Source organism: Scyliorhinus torazame, chromosome 19 (assembly GCF_047496885.1).
Source record: "Scyliorhinus torazame isolate Kashiwa2021f chromosome 19, sScyTor2.1, whole genome shotgun sequence".
Taxonomy (NCBI): Eukaryota; Metazoa; Chordata; class Chondrichthyes; order Carcharhiniformes; family Scyliorhinidae; genus Scyliorhinus; species Scyliorhinus torazame.
This window is the reverse complement of record NC_092725.1, coordinates 54,108,063-54,124,050: the sequence shown is the minus strand read 5'-3', so window position 1 is coordinate 54,124,050 and position 15,988 is coordinate 54,108,063. Positions and strand designations below refer to the sequence as shown.

The following is a 15,988-nucleotide window of genomic DNA, read 5'->3' as shown; positions in this document are numbered from 1 at the left end:
TCAAGCAGTGCATTCCAGAGCGTGACCACGCACTAATTCTCTTGAGACACTTTACAGAAAAGAAATGCTGCTATCTAGAGCAAAGGTCTTTTTTCTCTCTCAGATCCTCTTCCTGTACGGAAGAGCTGAGCAGGAAGCTCTCGGGCAGCACTTCCACTGGGCTCCAAACTGCTGCTCGGTTAGCCAGATCCTCCAAACTGTTTGAACCACACAGGCATATAGGCCAGTCACGATTCAAGTGGCTTCATTCCTGGAATAAGCTTTGCAAGGGAAAGCTCAACGTTTTCTCAATGGATAAGAAGACTTTGATCTTGTCCTTGCTCTATGTTCACGCATGCCTACTCTTCCCCAGACTGAATGCATAATCTTGGCTGACCTTCTGGGGTAGTACAGATGGAGTACAGCACTGAGGTTCCATGTGACAGTCGGGATGTTAAACTGTGGCCCAGTCTGCTCTCTAGGGTGGGGCTGAAAGCTCCGCCGATTCCATTCTGAAAAGCAGGGAAGCTCTCTTGAGTGCCTTGATATTTTTCTATTAACCACCGCCTTTGAAAGGCAACAGGCGATCTGATCACTCGCCTCATTGCTGTTTGTAGGATCTTGCTGTGTGATCCTGCACATACATCCCTACACTTCAGAAAGTACTTAACGGGCTGTGAAGTGCTTTGGGATGTCCTAAAGTTGTGAAAGGTGCTGTGTGAAAATATTGTTTATTTATATTTTGCTGAGGACAGATTTTGCTGCCGTATTTGAGATAATTTGAGACCGGTTGTACGAAGGACCAAACTTGTAACAATGGCCCCAGCAGAGGCATTTATTGCATTTACTCATTGGTTGGTGATTTAATCTATGTTGGGAAATGAAATGTTTTTACTTTTATGTACCAACCGGTGGCAGAAGTTGTGGGGCCTCCAGATTGCACCCCCCCCCCCCCCCTCCCCCACTCCAGTGGCGAGGCCAGAATCGGGTGTGCTGCTTTTTCCTGCCATTGCGACCTGGGATTGACCTGGTCCTCTGAAATGGACGGTGCACAGAAAGATTTTTTCAAACAAAGAATGAATGGGGGTGGAATGGATCAGTCAGCCTGGGTGAATGGGGAGACTGTTCTATCGGGCTCCATACACACATCCTTCACTCCTAAAGCCTGACAATGCTGTGAGGCCTTGTCTGATGCTGGTGCCTGACTCACTTGAGGCATTCCTCTGTTGCAGGCTTTGGCTAGGTCGCTCCGTCACTGCTCTCCCTAAGCCGACGAATCCAATTGTTTTCCAAAAATGTTCTGTCATGGGCCATGCAGAGGGAAGTTTCTGGATTTTGTTCCGCAGCACGGATTCATGCTGAGGGGTGCAGAATGTAGCGTAGAATTACAGGTAATTTACAGCACTGAAATGGGGCCTGAAAAGGACAAAATTGTACCCGCCTCACCACTGCCTCTGGCAGCCCATTCCGGATGCTCACCATCCTCTTTGTGAAGAAATTTTTCCTCTGGTCTCTTTTGTATCTCTCTCCTCTCACCTTAAACCTATGCCCTCCAGTTCTAAACTCCTCTGTCCTATTCGCCTCAAGTTCCAGATTTTAACTACCCTCTCTGGGTAAAGGTGTTCCTCCTGAAAGCTTTAATGAACTACTTCTTCTTTGCATGAATGCTCGGGATCTTCATTGTGTCCCATCGCCAGGGTGACAGCCATGGAATGCCTGAGTGACGTGGTTTGCCGGACGAGCATCATTTTCCTCTTGCAAAGAGGAGACTGAGGGCTGATCTAATGGAGGTCTTTTGAAATGATGGGAGGGTTCCGATCGAGCAAACCCAGGAAGTGTTTCCGCTTGTGGGAGATCGCAAATCTCGACGCCACTAACATGGGATAGTCGGCAAGCATTGAAACCAACATTTCAGGGAGTAGCCCCTCAATGATCAGAATGTGGAACTTGGTGCCAAAGGGAGATGCATTTAAATCTAAGCTGGATAAATACCTGGGAATGAGGAATACCAGGATTATTCTGACATTTGAGTTACAAAAATAACTTTTTATAATGATCTTAATACTTCAGTGGAATGTTTGAAAACAAAAACTGGCAAGGACTGGTAAGGCAAAATGACCTGTCTCTGTGCTGGGAGGTACACTTAGAGATGCTGGATGACTGTCCTTTGCGAGCAACATGTTAACGGACTGTAAATTCTGAGCTCTTTTTGATATTTCTCATGATATTTTCCCCCCATTGGATCTGGAGGAAACAGTCCGCAAGGTAACGGTTCCTGCTCAGTCCCTTAACGCTGTAATTTAATAGACTTTGTCTTCGATTTCTCTGGTCCATCACTGCTTCCAGGGCTGCAACAGTGTCTTTAATCAATGCTGACAGCACCCCTCCCTCCCATGTTTTGTGTCCCTTCTGTATTCTTCCTGTAGCTAGTATTGTCCAGGGCCCACTCCCCTAGTTTGAACCAGAACTCCGTTATTGCCTATGTTATAACCCCGTGTGACAACCTATGCTCGCCCACCTTTCTTATCACATTGTCTATGTCTATGCACACACCCTCTGAGACTGCCTTTGCCTGCACAACATTGCACTCTCGATCTCTCTTGCTTCTGGACTAGTCTTTATTCCAATGCAGACTGCTCCTCCCAGTCCATAACACAGATGCTTTCTGATGCTTCATCTTAGTTCCTGTGCCAAATCAGCTTACACCGTTACCTGCAGCACACATTCTAGTCCAAGCTCATGGCAAATAAAATGCATGACCCATTATACTCGAAGGAGAGTATAAGTAAAATTTAAGCTTTTCTCCAGTTGGCCTCATGCCTTGACAACCCCTCTCCAATACAGAGCTTCAGGTTACTTCTAGTCTCGACATGCAATCCCAGCTAATCAGATATGGAGCAGGGATTTGATCTGACACCTATTTCCCCTTAAATGGTTACTAACAGAGCACTGTTGTATGATCTTGCAGTCAGCATAAATATGAAACGAGTCTTGACAGGTGAATGGATTTCACCCTGAGGTACTGCTGGTACAAAACATTGATGTCAGCATGATTTTCAGGTGCCCTGTACTTTATTGTCCGCCTATTATGTGGGGGACTCCTGATTATTTGGCTGCAACTTGGAGTTCACATGAGTTGTGGTCTTGGGCAAACGCCCTGTCCTATATGTCAACTGTGGCACTCGGAGACCAAAGGTTGTGGGATAGAATTCCGACAGTGCAGAAGGAGGCCATTCGGCCCATTGAGTCTACTGAAAGAGAACCCTACATAGGGCCACTTCCCCTGCCCTATCGTCATAATCCCATAATAACCTGAACATCTTTGGACACTAAGGGAAATTTAGCATTGGCCAATCCACCTAACCTGCAGACCTTTGGACTGCGGGAGGAAACCGGAGCACCCGAAGGAAACCCACGCAGACACTGGCGAAGGTGCAGACTCTGCACAAACAGCCATCCAAGGCTGGAATGGAACCTGCGTCCTTGGTGCTGTGAGGCAGCAATGCTAAGCACTGTGTCATCGTGCAGCCCAAGGCCCACTTCAGGGATTTGATCATAAATTCAGGTTGGCTGTTCATGAGGCACGAGGGAGTGCTGCGGTGCTGTAGATGTCGTCCTTCAAATGAGATGTTCAACCGAGGACCTCTGGTACAACCTGTGTGGAGACCAAAAACATTTAAAGAGAAATTTAAACTCCAAATTAACAGCTGAAAGAAAGACACATCAAGTTTTCAAACATTTTACTGTAGCAAATAATTAAAAATTACAATTAAGTAAACACTTTCTTTTTGTAGGCAACTTGTACTTAAAACTATGTAAAGGTTCCTTTTATTGCACATTGCACTCTATACAGAATGACAATTCTTACCGCACCAATTCACAGTTGGTCTCAGCTTCCAAATAGATTGGCTCATTTTTAATTTACAAGCTAGGTAATCTTTAATCCCAAAGCCAGCTCTCACTGAGGGTTACACAGTAGATTTCTTCCTCTGGCTCCAAGCTAGGCAAATCTTCCAGTCTCCTTTAACTCATCATGAACTTGGTATTCAATTTGAACAAGCTTGTGTTTAATCTGAACGTGAGCTGCCACCTACGTTTTGTGTCCGCATATTCTCTGCTTCAGGTGCAGGCCTGATTCATCTACGGTTGTTCCTTGGTGGTGACCTCATGAAAACTGGAAGTTAAGTGGAGCATAAGACCAACGGTTCAATTCCCGCAACAGCCTCCCCGAACAGGCGCCGGAATGTGGCGACTAGGGGCTTTTCACAGTAACTTCATTTGAAGCCTACTTGTGACAATAAGCGATTTTCATTTCATTTCATTTATTTGAAGATCTCACTAAGCTCCCTTTTCTTTACCCAAAATACTCATCTTGGGTGAGCTGTGTCAGCCTCTCTGTTGGGGGAAAAATGCTTGTTTGCCTCTCCTTTCACGAACACCAGCAATAAGAGTATCCTCCTTTGTGCATTTAAGATAGGTCCTACGTTTTACATGTATGGAACAATCTGCCTCGACTGTAAGCAGTACAATACTTTTCACTGTACACATGACAATAAATCTAAATCCAAATGCTCTTGAAGAAACAAAAGCTGCTGGAAAGATGGATAAGACACGGGCACACTATAACACTCGGAACCCTTGTTTCTCAATAGCTTTCTGTCCTGATTTGTAATTAATGCCATGGTATATTGTGCTCTCTGTTCCCAACCCAACCTTTTAGCGCATGCAATATTCGTCAATTGTTTCAAGGTGTCAATAGTTCATACTGAAGCTGGTAAGAAAGTAGGAGTAGGCCATTCAGCCCCTCGAGCCTGCACCTCCATTCAATAAGATCTCAGTTCATCTGACTGTGGTCTCAACTTTGCCTGAAACCCACCCCTCCTGTCCTTGCACCCTGCAACCTTTGACCCCCTTGTTAATCAAGAACCTGTCTACTTTGGCCTTGAATACATTCGATGGTCCACACACACAGAGGCATAAGCAAACTTTATTCACTGATACTTCAAGAATCACGATTGTCTTTAGTCTTCGGAACATATTATCAATTCTGCTCCTCTTCGGATTGCAAAGCCCAAATAATCCATTGCTGATTTTAAATTTAATTTGCACTCGTCCCTTTAAGCTCCTTCTTTCATTTCTCTGTTACTTCAGTCTGCTCGTTCGCTTCTCTGCCCCCCACCCCCCGACCTCTGGGGCCGACCGGCATGCTGCCAGCCTGTTCCCACTTCTGAGCCATTTTCGATATTCCAGTTTGGAGCTACTCGCTCGCGATTAGCAGGATTCGGTTGGTTAGGCATCTTTAAGGGCGTGTTAGAGCCTCTCTGATCCCAACTGGAAATTTCCATTGCTAATGTGGGGGACGGGCAAGGGGGGTGCTCTTAGCATTTTAAAGGTTTGAGATATTCTTCAGCGGGTTGCCTGCTCCTTGAAACACCCCCTCTTTCACCTACCTACACTGCTGCCTCTGCCTTTGGTGGTCGGACTGCCTGACCCCTCCCTGCTGGAACGTCTCCTATTGCTTCCATGGTCCCGCTACTGGCCATTCTGGATTCCTAAACCAAAGTTTAGCCTGAAAACAGGGGTCTGGATTGAAAATCCAGCCCATTACCTGGTGCCTTGTTCCCATGAATGATGTGGCCTGTATCCTACAACATGGGATATTTCTATATTACACATTTTAATTTGATATGTCAATTAGGCTATGTATGCTGAATGTAAACCAATTATGTCAACTGGTTTTTTGAGGGGACTTTTGCCTGAGTAGTGTATGGAGACAGACTAGAGCGTGCAATCTGTAGATACTTGATATTAAAATTTCAACAGATATTCCGTGCTCTCCCCCCCCCCCCCCCCCCCCCCCCACACGCCATACAAAATTTAGAATTCCCCTAATTTTAAATCTATATATCTACCTTATGGTCACGTGCAATGGTTAATGCTTTTGTAGATGGCAGTCAGTGAGATGTCATTATTACGCTCCTAAAGCCACTATCATTATCTGCAATTCCGTATCCATTTTAATACTAAAAGGTTGACCAGTTATGTTATGCTAGTTACTTGGTAAATCGAATGCTGGGAAGTTGTGTTCATTGGCAGAATCTCCTCCCATCATTGGTCTGGCTGGAATGAAATCCAAGGCTCTCCCTCAGACTGGGGCACTCAGCACATCTCACTGAGCAGTCTGACATGTACAGGACAATATTTATTCCTCCAACCACATCATGCGAACATGACCCTGTCTGACGGTCTGTGCTGCTGTGTTTCCTGCATTGCAACAGGGCTGTGAAGTGTTTTGGTACATTTTGAGGTCTTTCAATATTCACCAGGGAATTGAACCTTCTGTTCTGTTGCCTTCATCCACTACACCTTTGGAGCAGGCCCAACACATGGCACTTTGTGTGGTGCCAGTGTTCTTGATGGGTGCCTGCGGTTGAAGCATCTGCTCACTTGAGATCTGGGCTGCGCTAGGCCATGTGTCTGAAGATTGGAAGCTGGCTGTGGTTTCCATTTACTAGAAAAATAATATGCCCGTATGCCTGTGAATTGCAATGTTAGATTTGAGAAGTAATTATAGTAAGGGAAGGCAGTGGCGTAGTGGTATTGTCCCGAGACCCAGGGCAATGCTCTGGAGACCTGGGATGTAATCTCACCAGAGCAGATAGTGGAATTTGACTTCAATTTTAAAAAAATCTGGAATTAAAAGATTAATGATAACCATGAAACCTTTGTCGATTGTCGTAAAAATCCATCTGGTTCACAAATGCCCTTTCGGGAAGAAAATCTGCTGTCCTTACCTGGTCTGGTCTACATGTGACCCACACAATGTGGTTGACTCTTAAATGCCCTCGAGGTGGGCAAAAAATGCTGGTCCAGCCGGCGATGCCCATGTCCCAGAGGAAGAATTCAGAATGTCCAAATTACCTAACAGCACGACTTTCGGGATTGTGGGAAGAAACCAGAGCACCCGGAGGAAACCCATACAGACATGGGAAGAACGTGCAGACTCCGCACAGACAGTGACCCAAGCCGGGAATCTAACCTGGGACCCTGGCGCTGTGAAGCCATAGTGCTAACCAGGGTGCTAACGTGCTGAGAATTCCATGGCTAGGCATGATTGGCAATGGTGGGACTTCAGGAAGGAAGGAATGGGTGGCACTGGAGGTCAGACTCCAGGAGAAAGACAGTTTGGGGCTGGGGATGATTAGAGAGAGAGATCAAGATGAGACAATGAAGGTATTTTTAAACCCCTTCCTATTTGGAGTTGCATTGGAGTCCAGTGTGTTCAGGAGCTTGGAGATGCCAGGAGAGATCAGAAGACGTGAGAGCCAGTCAGCAAGGCCTCGGATTACTAAATGGGGGTAAAAAAGCATAACTGGTATCTTTGGTTCAGCATTTAAAAAGGGGTATTCGAGTTATACAATGGACCTTCTCATATAGTGCCTGTTCTGCCACGGACGGCTGGTCAGCTCTCAGTGGTGTCCGGGTGGCAGTACAAATTGCCAGGCTGGCAGTGCAGGAGGTGTACCAGGGTACCACTCTACCCAGAAACCGACCGCCAGGGGGCTTCTAATGGTCTGGGAGACCCCACTGGGAGCCCCCAGTGATCGGGCCCAATGTTTCTCCAACCCACTGGCACTTGTCCAGGCTCAGATTGGGCTGTAGACTCTGGGGTGTCTGAGGATGCCCTTGGTCAGCCTATGGCTTACCAATGAGGTAAACCATCTCATTATTTTAAATGAAGTTGCAAAGTCCACTTTCCCTGTGCAACCTGACAGAAAAGTGCAGCCCACTAATCTAACCTGCTAATGAGTCGAACACTTAAATGGCAAAGGATGAAAGTGGATGAGGGAATGAAGATCACAACTTTGGAAACACTGGAAAAACCAATAGCTGCTTTAATGGAGGGTCCCTTGGGAGGATCAGATAGCATGATTAAATATTTGCCGCATCTATAATCTGTCTTTGTGAATCAGTGGCTAGCCCCACCCTCTGTTCAGACACTGTGTGAAATAGCCCGAGGCAGGAGAAAGGATGTTGTGATGGATTGTTTCAGAGTGGAGGGACGTATCCAGTGGCCTCCTTCCAGGGTTGGCATTCGGACTACTTCTCCTGATGTATTTTTTATGATCTGGGTGATCATTTTGAACTTCTCAAATGGCATAACACTGGCAATGTAGTGAACAGTGAAGAGGAATGTAACAACTCGAGGCATCAGGAGGACATAGACTGGCGAGAAATGATGTAAATGCAGTCAAATGCAGAGTCTGTGAATTGATTAATGTTGAAAGAAAAAATAAACGGATGCAATAAAACCAAATGGTTTACTTTGAAAGGAGTGGATGGAAGAGTGAGATCTGCTGGGTTCACGTCGGCAAATTAATGAAGATAGGGCAGATTGAGAAGGCTTTGTTAAAATTCATTTACGGGATGTGGGTGTTGCTCATTAGGCCAGCATTCATTGCCCATCCCTAGTTGCCCCTCAGAAGATGGTGGTAAGTGGCCTCCTTGAACCGCTGCAGTCCTTGAGGTGTAGGTACACACACTGTGCTGTTGGGGAGAGAGTTCCAGGATGTTGCCCCAGCGACAGTGAAGGAGCAGCGATTATATTTCCAAGTCAGGGTGGTGAGTGACTTGGAGGGGAACCTCCAGGTGGTGGGGTTCCCAGGTATCTGCTGCTCTTGTCCTTCTAGATGGTAGTGGTCGTGGGTTTGGAAGGTGCTGCCTAAGGAACCTTGGCGAGTTACTGCAGTGCATCTTGTAGATGGTACACGTGGCTGCCACTGTTCACCGGCGGTGGAGGGGTTGAATGTTTGTGGAAGGGAGAGCAATCAAGTGGGATGCTGTGTCCTGGATGGTGTCTGGCTTCCTGAATGTTACCTCATAGAATTTACAGTGCAGAAGGAGGCCATTCAGCCCATTGAGTCTGCAGCGGCTCTTGGAAGGAGCACCCAAGCGCTCGTCTCCACCCTATCCCAATAGCCACACCCAACCTTTTTGGACACAAAGGGCAATTTATCATGGCCAATCCACCTAACCCACACATCTTTGGACTGTGTGAGGAAACCGGATCTCCTGGAGGAAACCCACGCACACACGGTGAGAACGTGCAGACTCCGCACAGACAGTGACCCAAGCCAGGAATCGAACCTGGGACCCTGGAGCTGTGAAGCAGCTGTGCTAACCACAGTGCTACCGTGCTGCCCAAAGATGGTGGATGATTGATTGCAGACTGGCTCTCCTGATATCCGTGAAGCCTTTTCGTCTATTTTCTCCCCCCCCCCCCCCCCTTGAATGTCATGTGATGTAACATAAAATTGCGTCGGGCATCAGTCAAAATATGAGATTTGTGTGTTTTTAAAAAAAAATCTGTGGTGGAAGTGGGTGGATGGGTGCGGACTACTTTTTCCCTGCTTTTTTTTTTCCCACTCCGAATTAACCGGAGCTGTGAGAGATGTCGGGAGAAAATCATTTCATGGTTTGGGATTTGGATGTCAGGATGGGAGTTTGTAATTCTGGATTTTCTGTCTTTCTTCTCAGTTGGCGTGATCCGGTGCCCAGTCTGCCACCAGGAATGCAGACAACCAGACATCATAGACAACTACTTCGTCAAGGACACCGCTGAAGTGCCCAGTAGCACGGATGAGAAATTCAACCAGGTAGGCCCATTTATTCTTTCATGGGATGTGGACATCGCTGGCTGGGCCCACATTTGTTGCCCGCCCCTAATTGCCCTTGAACTGAGTAGCTTTCTCGGCCATTTCAGCGGGCACATTGTAATGTGAGTCCCATGAAGGCCAGACCAGGTAAGGTTGGCATATTTCTTTCCCTAAAGGGGATTAATGAACCAGGAGGGGCTTTAGCACTCTGGTTTCATACTGAGACTAGCTTTCGATTCCTGATTGTATTCGTTGAATTTAAATTCCATCATCTGCCATGGTGGGATTTGAGCCCACGTCACGTGAGCATTAGTCTGGTTCTCTGGATTCCTAGTCCAGTGAGATTGCTGCCACACCACCGTCTCCCCGAAAGAGACATTCGCACTCAAATGTAGTGTAGTCAGTTGAAGGCAGGGGCCAGTACTTGACTGGAGTGCCTTCTGGGGCTTCTGTAAGACACCGAGCGGGATTTTCTGTCCCTTCCGGTTGACAGGATCTTCCATTCCTTCCATACACGCCAGGGGGGAGGGGGGCTGGAGATGGAAAATCCCATCGCAAGCAGCCCAATCAGATGGTTTGGGTGGTAGCAAATGACTGGATATTTCTGACTATTAATTGCAGAGCCATTGGCAATGATCTTTTTGTCCTCACTGTCAACAGGGGTGGTACCAGGGGATTGGAGAGTGGCGAATATCGTGCCCCTGTTCAAAAAAGGGAATGGGGATAACCTTGGGAATTACAGACCAGTTAGTCTTACTTCGGTGGTAGGCAAAGTAATGGAAAGGGTACTGAGGGATAGGATTTTGGAGCATCTGGAACAACGCTCTTTGATTAGGGATAGTCAGCACGGATTTGTGAGGTCTTGCCTCGCAAGTCTTATTGAATTCTTTGAGGAGGTGACGAAGCATGTGGATGAAGGTAAAGCAGTGGATGTAGTGTACATGGATTTTAGTAAGGCATTTGATAAGGTTCCCCAGAAATTGAGGGGGGAAAAAAGCTTCTTATTTTAGGAATGGACCTTTGGTGCTGTTGAAGAGTTCCAGGATTTTGACCCAGCAACGGTGAAGGAATGGCGATCTAGTTCCAAGTCAGGATGGTGTGTGGCTTGGAGGTGAACGTGCAGGTGGTGATCTTCGCATGCATCTGCTGCTCTTGTCCCTTTTAGATGGTAGAGGTCGCCAGTTTGGAAGGTGCTGTTGAAGGAATCTTGGTGAGTTACTGCAGTGCATCTTGTAGATGGCACACACTGTTGGTCTTGATGCTCATGAACAGGCGATGCCATACATTTGTATCATTTACGGCAGCCCATCTCTGCTCCTTTTCATATCTCTGGAAAATCAGTGGAGGGAGAATATTGAAAAACTTTCCCACAGTTTGGAGTAGAGGGGAGCATTTCAAAACTATTGGCGCTGTGTACTGCAGCAACCTGTGCTGTTGCTCAGCTGGCTGGAGAAACCTTGATCAACAGTTAACTCCTATTTGAAATGGGAGTGGTTAGTGTAGTACCCACGATGGTTATATTGAAATATGAGCTGTATTCAGGAGCATGCTTTAAATTGATAACCTGGGGAACTAGCTCAGTGGAGGAATTCTCAGTGCCTTACCCACTGTCTTCGGAAGACAAGTGTTTCAGAGCTCGGGAAATTCCTCCTTTCATCTACTGTGTTCGGGAGCGAAATTCCTGGCTCGCATTCCAGAATGGAAAGCTATTAGATTCTCTGGGCTGCAGAGCCCTGGAAGAAAGCTGGTTCTCCCGACTAGGCGGGTGCCGTGCGATAAATCTTTGCATGAGGGACAACGTTATGGAATTGTATTCACAAAGGTACCTTCTGCCCTTTGGAAGCCTGTATGGCGAAGTTGAGACAGCCTTGTGAGGACCAAGAGGTGGAAAATAGGTGAGGATGGCCACTCATGATATCTGGTGCATGTGTCTCGTTTTTCTCTTCCATGGACGAGGCTGTGCCCAAATTCTAAGATTGGCTCTGCTCTGTTCTGCTTGCCCAGTTACAAATGACTAGTCATCAAGTCCAAATACAATACAGCAAAGTGGTGCACAGCAACTGAGTGAACCATATGACAGGTCAAAACCTCCAAACCAAGGGTGGCACAGTGGTTAGCATGCTGCCTCACAGCGCCAGGGACCCGGGTTCAACTCCAGTCTTGGGTGACTGTGTGGAGTTTGCACTTTCTCCCCGTGGTCTGCGTGGGTTTCCTCCCACAGTTCAAAGACGTGCTGGTTAGGTGGATTGGCCATGTCAAACTCGTGTCCAACAGGTTTAGGTGGGGTCACGGAGTTAAGACGAGGGGACCGGGCCTAGGTTAGGGTGCTCTTTCAGAGGGTCGTTGCAGACCCGATAGGCCGAATGGTCTCCCTCTGCACTGAAGGGAATCTATTATTCTAACCAACTAACTTGCCATAGCTTTGAGGGAGAGCTGTTATAATAATAATAATCTTTATTGTCACAAGTAGGCTTACATTAACACTGCAATGAAGTTACCGTGAAAAGCCCCTAGTTGCCACATTCCGGCGCCTGTTCGGGTACACAGAGGGAGAATTCAGAATGTCCAATTTACCTAACAGCGTGTCTTTCGGAGCTTGTGGGAGGAAACCGGAGCGCCCGGAGGAAACCCACGCAGTTATGGGGAGAACTGTGCAGACTCCGCACACAGTGACCCAAGCCGGGAATCGAACCTGGGTCCCCGGTGCTGTGAATTAACAGTGCTAACCACTGTGCTACCGTGCCGCCCAGGTGTTAGATTAGCCTCTTGTTTCTGGGGCCATTTCCACTACAGGGGAGAAGTCTATAAGGTGTAGTGGAGGTTTTGTAGCTTTATCAAGTGTTTTGATTGGGAAAGATTATATTCTCTGGTTGAGCAGTCACCGACAAGTGCTCATTGACTTTTTTTAATTAGGAAGGGCAAAGTCAGGTGAGCTTTGTTTAACAGCAGTTTATTGGAGCGCTCAATGTTTCATAGCCCCATTGTTGCGTTATAAACATGTCTACATGTGCCTCCTCTCCCTCCCATTTGCACTTGCACTGTCATTATGACTCAATTTAAAAAAACAAACAAACACCAAATCTGATGATCATTCAATGTCGAGATGAATCAGTCTGGCTGTGTACGTATTTGTATTGTCATTTTGCAATGTTATTGGAGATACTGATGGCATCTCAGGGATAAATCGTGTAAATTCTCTACTTCAAAAAAATTAGAGGGAGAATGTCGGACGTTGGCCACGAGCCGGTGTAATACAGGCAGGATGGGCTGAACGGCTTCCTTCTCTGTAAAGTTAACCTTGGGACAAATGATCGATGTTTCAGGGGAACCCACACAGGGCTTAAACGCCACACACAGTGAAGGATTTGGCGGCTGTAGCCTAACTCATGCTCTGCATTGTACACGCTTGGCAATTGTGATGACCATGTTGACAGTTTCGGAAAGGATGGAAACATTTTTCATTCCGACACTGCAGAGTTTTACTAGATGGTCCAATCACCACGACTTGCAATGTGGGCTGGTATTCATTATTGAAACTCGTGGTGACCTGGTACACAGTGACCCAGGAATAGTCAGGTGTCAGCAAATCTGCGTCACTTGACTGATCCATCGAAGCATCACTGTCTTTACAAACTTGTTCTGCAAGTCGAGCCTTGTGTATTAGTTTTCTTTTACTGGCAGATTGTGCTGAGCCCCATTGTTGCGTTATCAACCTGTCGACTTGTGCCTCGTCCTCCTCCCAAATACATTTACACGTGCACAGTCATTAACATTCAATTTAAAAAGAAATACACCAAATCTGATAATCATTCCATGTCAAGATAAATCAGTCTGGCTGTGTATGTACTCGTATTGGTATTTTGCAATGTTATCAGAGTCATTCTTTTCATAGTACGAAGTCTTACAACACCAGGTTAAAGTCCAACAGATTTGTTTCGATGTCACTAGCTTTCGGAGCGCTGCTCCTTCCTCAGGTGATTCACCTGAGGAAGGAGCAGCGCTCCGAAAGCTAGTGACATCGAAACAAACCTGTTGGACTTTAACCTGGTGTTGTAAGACTTCGTACTGTGCTCCCCCCAGTCCAATGCCGGCATCTCCACATCATTCTTTTCATAAGAATGGACTCTTTCCATCCCCCGGGGCCAGGCGGTTCACCCCCTTCTGCACTTTGTCGCGGTGAAGGTGCAGATCAACAAAGACCATTCATCAGTCTTTATCGCAACTCTTGGGGCAAGATTTTCCAGCTCCGCCTGCGGTGTGTCTTCCTTGGAAAAGGTGGCTCACGTTTCTACAATGGGGGTGGGAAGAGTGGGGGAGAGAGGAGGGATGGGGGGGGTGAGGAGAAGAGCGAGGAGGGGGGGAAGGGGCGCCTCCGGTGGGACCGGAAGATCCCGCCCACCGTATACCTTCAAGAAGATAAATTCAACTCGTTAATTTTGCAGCATGGCCCAGGGGAGGGCCAGGAGAGGATGTATAGTGTAAGGTGTGTAAAGGGTTAACAAGATGATGATCATGTATCACAACACTAGATGGCACCACAGAGTAGTCATATAAATATACTGTGACTCCTGGGATTCTGGGAGAAGGTGTTGGTGAAAGGTTGAGATAAGGTGTTCATTGTATTAGAGAGAGCTTAATTTTTAAAAATCTTTATTGTCACAAGTAGGCTTACATTAACACTGCAATGAAGTTATTGTGAAAAGCCCCTAGTCGCCACATTCCCGTGCCTATTCGGATACACAGAGGGAGAATTCAGAATGTCCAAATTACCTTATAGCACGTCTTCGGGACTTGTGGGAGGAAACCCACACAGACATGGGAAGAAAGTGCAAACTCCGCACACAGTGACCCAAGCCTGGAATCAAACCTGGGACCCTGGTGCTGTGAAGCCATCGTGCTAACCACTAGGCTACCATGCTGCCCCGTGTTTAGACAGCATAGTTATATATTCTAGATTTCTGTAGCATATATTTAATACTGTTATTGTCTTAGCTATTACTTAGTAAGGTGTATCAATTATTTAAAGTAATGTAAATAAACTAGCTTTGTTTCACATATATAGCTTGATCTTCTTTGTCAGCACTATGACTTTTAACCATCTTGAGGACTCCACAGGGAACATCACACTACCCTCCAGTCTATCAATTATCCTTCCCCCTGGGTGGTGACCCCATTGCTTCTCTCTGCGAAACAATTGACCTGGTTCCTCCTTGAAATTTTTAAGAGGATCATAGAATCCCTGCAGTGCAGAGGGAGGCTATTTGGCCCATTGATTCTGTACCGACCCTCTATAAGAACTCCCTAAATTAGGCCCAATCCCCCGCCCCATTCTTGTAACCTCACCTTGGGGCAATTTAGCATATCCAATCCACGTGACCTGCACATTTTTGGACGGTGGGAGGAAACTGGAGCAACCGGAGGAAACCGGAAAGTGTGCAAACTCCACACAGCTGCCCGACGTCGCAATCGAACCTGGGTCCTTGGCACTGTGAGGCAGCAGTGCTACCCACTAGGCCGCTGTGCCGTCCACGGGTACTCTTGCTTCATATTTTTGCCACTGCAGTGCCAAGTTGGGATGTAGATGAGAAATTTCTCCAGTCAGAGGATGATGAACCTTTGGAATTCTTTAGCCCAGAGGGCGGTGGGGGTTCAGTCACAGAGCGTGTTCAAGACCGAAATCGATAGATTTCTAGGCAGCAAAGACATCACTGGATACGGGGATAGTGTGGGGAAAATGGCATTGAGGTAGATGAAGAGCTCTGTGGAGCAGGCTCGAGGGGCTGAATGGCCTACTTCTGCTCCTACCTTTCTTTCTGGTATCCCTCTTCTATCATTCCGATAATAATAATCATTATTATTATTACTGGCCTCATCGTCCAATGATAATGGAGTTGCTGATAGATCAGAGCAGTGAGGTGATTTCATTGAAACGTACAGAATTCTTGGAGGGCTGGACAGGGTTGGTGCAGGAAGGGAGTTTTCCTCTGGTTGAGGTATCTGATCACAGCCTGTCCAATGGTTCTACTGTTCCGGTCAAAATGAAACACTTGTCATGATCTACGTTAGCTGTGATCTACATTAGCTCCTGTGCAGATAAGACAAGTTCTGTCCACGTAATTTCTCCACACATTCCATCCATCCCTTATTCATTCTGATAGTTCTGTTCTGTATCCTTTCAATAGCCTCACATTTTCAGTGACCTGAAAGTACACTGTTCTCAATGCAGAGGTGGCATGGGAAGAATATCTCTTTGGACATTGAGCACAGGGAAGACTATAACACTCCTGCTCCACATAACTCACCCTCAAAAATAAATGAATTATCTTGCACAACACAGCACTGGATTTTTCCCC

At 46.7% G+C, this 15,988-nt stretch overlaps 1 protein-coding gene across 2 annotated transcripts in view; it reads left to right on the top strand.

The window, feature by feature from the left end:
* The window catches only part of LOC140396132 (E3 ubiquitin-protein ligase TRIM33-like), a 159,254-nt gene that overhangs the window by 51,480 nt on the left and 91,786 nt on the right, over positions 1-15,988 (top strand). For both annotated transcript variants that reach the window (XM_072484287.1, XM_072484288.1), the window contains exon 2: positions 9,517-9,635. In XM_072484287.1, the coding sequence (XP_072340388.1) occupies positions 9,517-9,635 (119 nt within the window). The remainder of the gene's footprint in view (positions 1-9,516; positions 9,636-15,988) is intronic.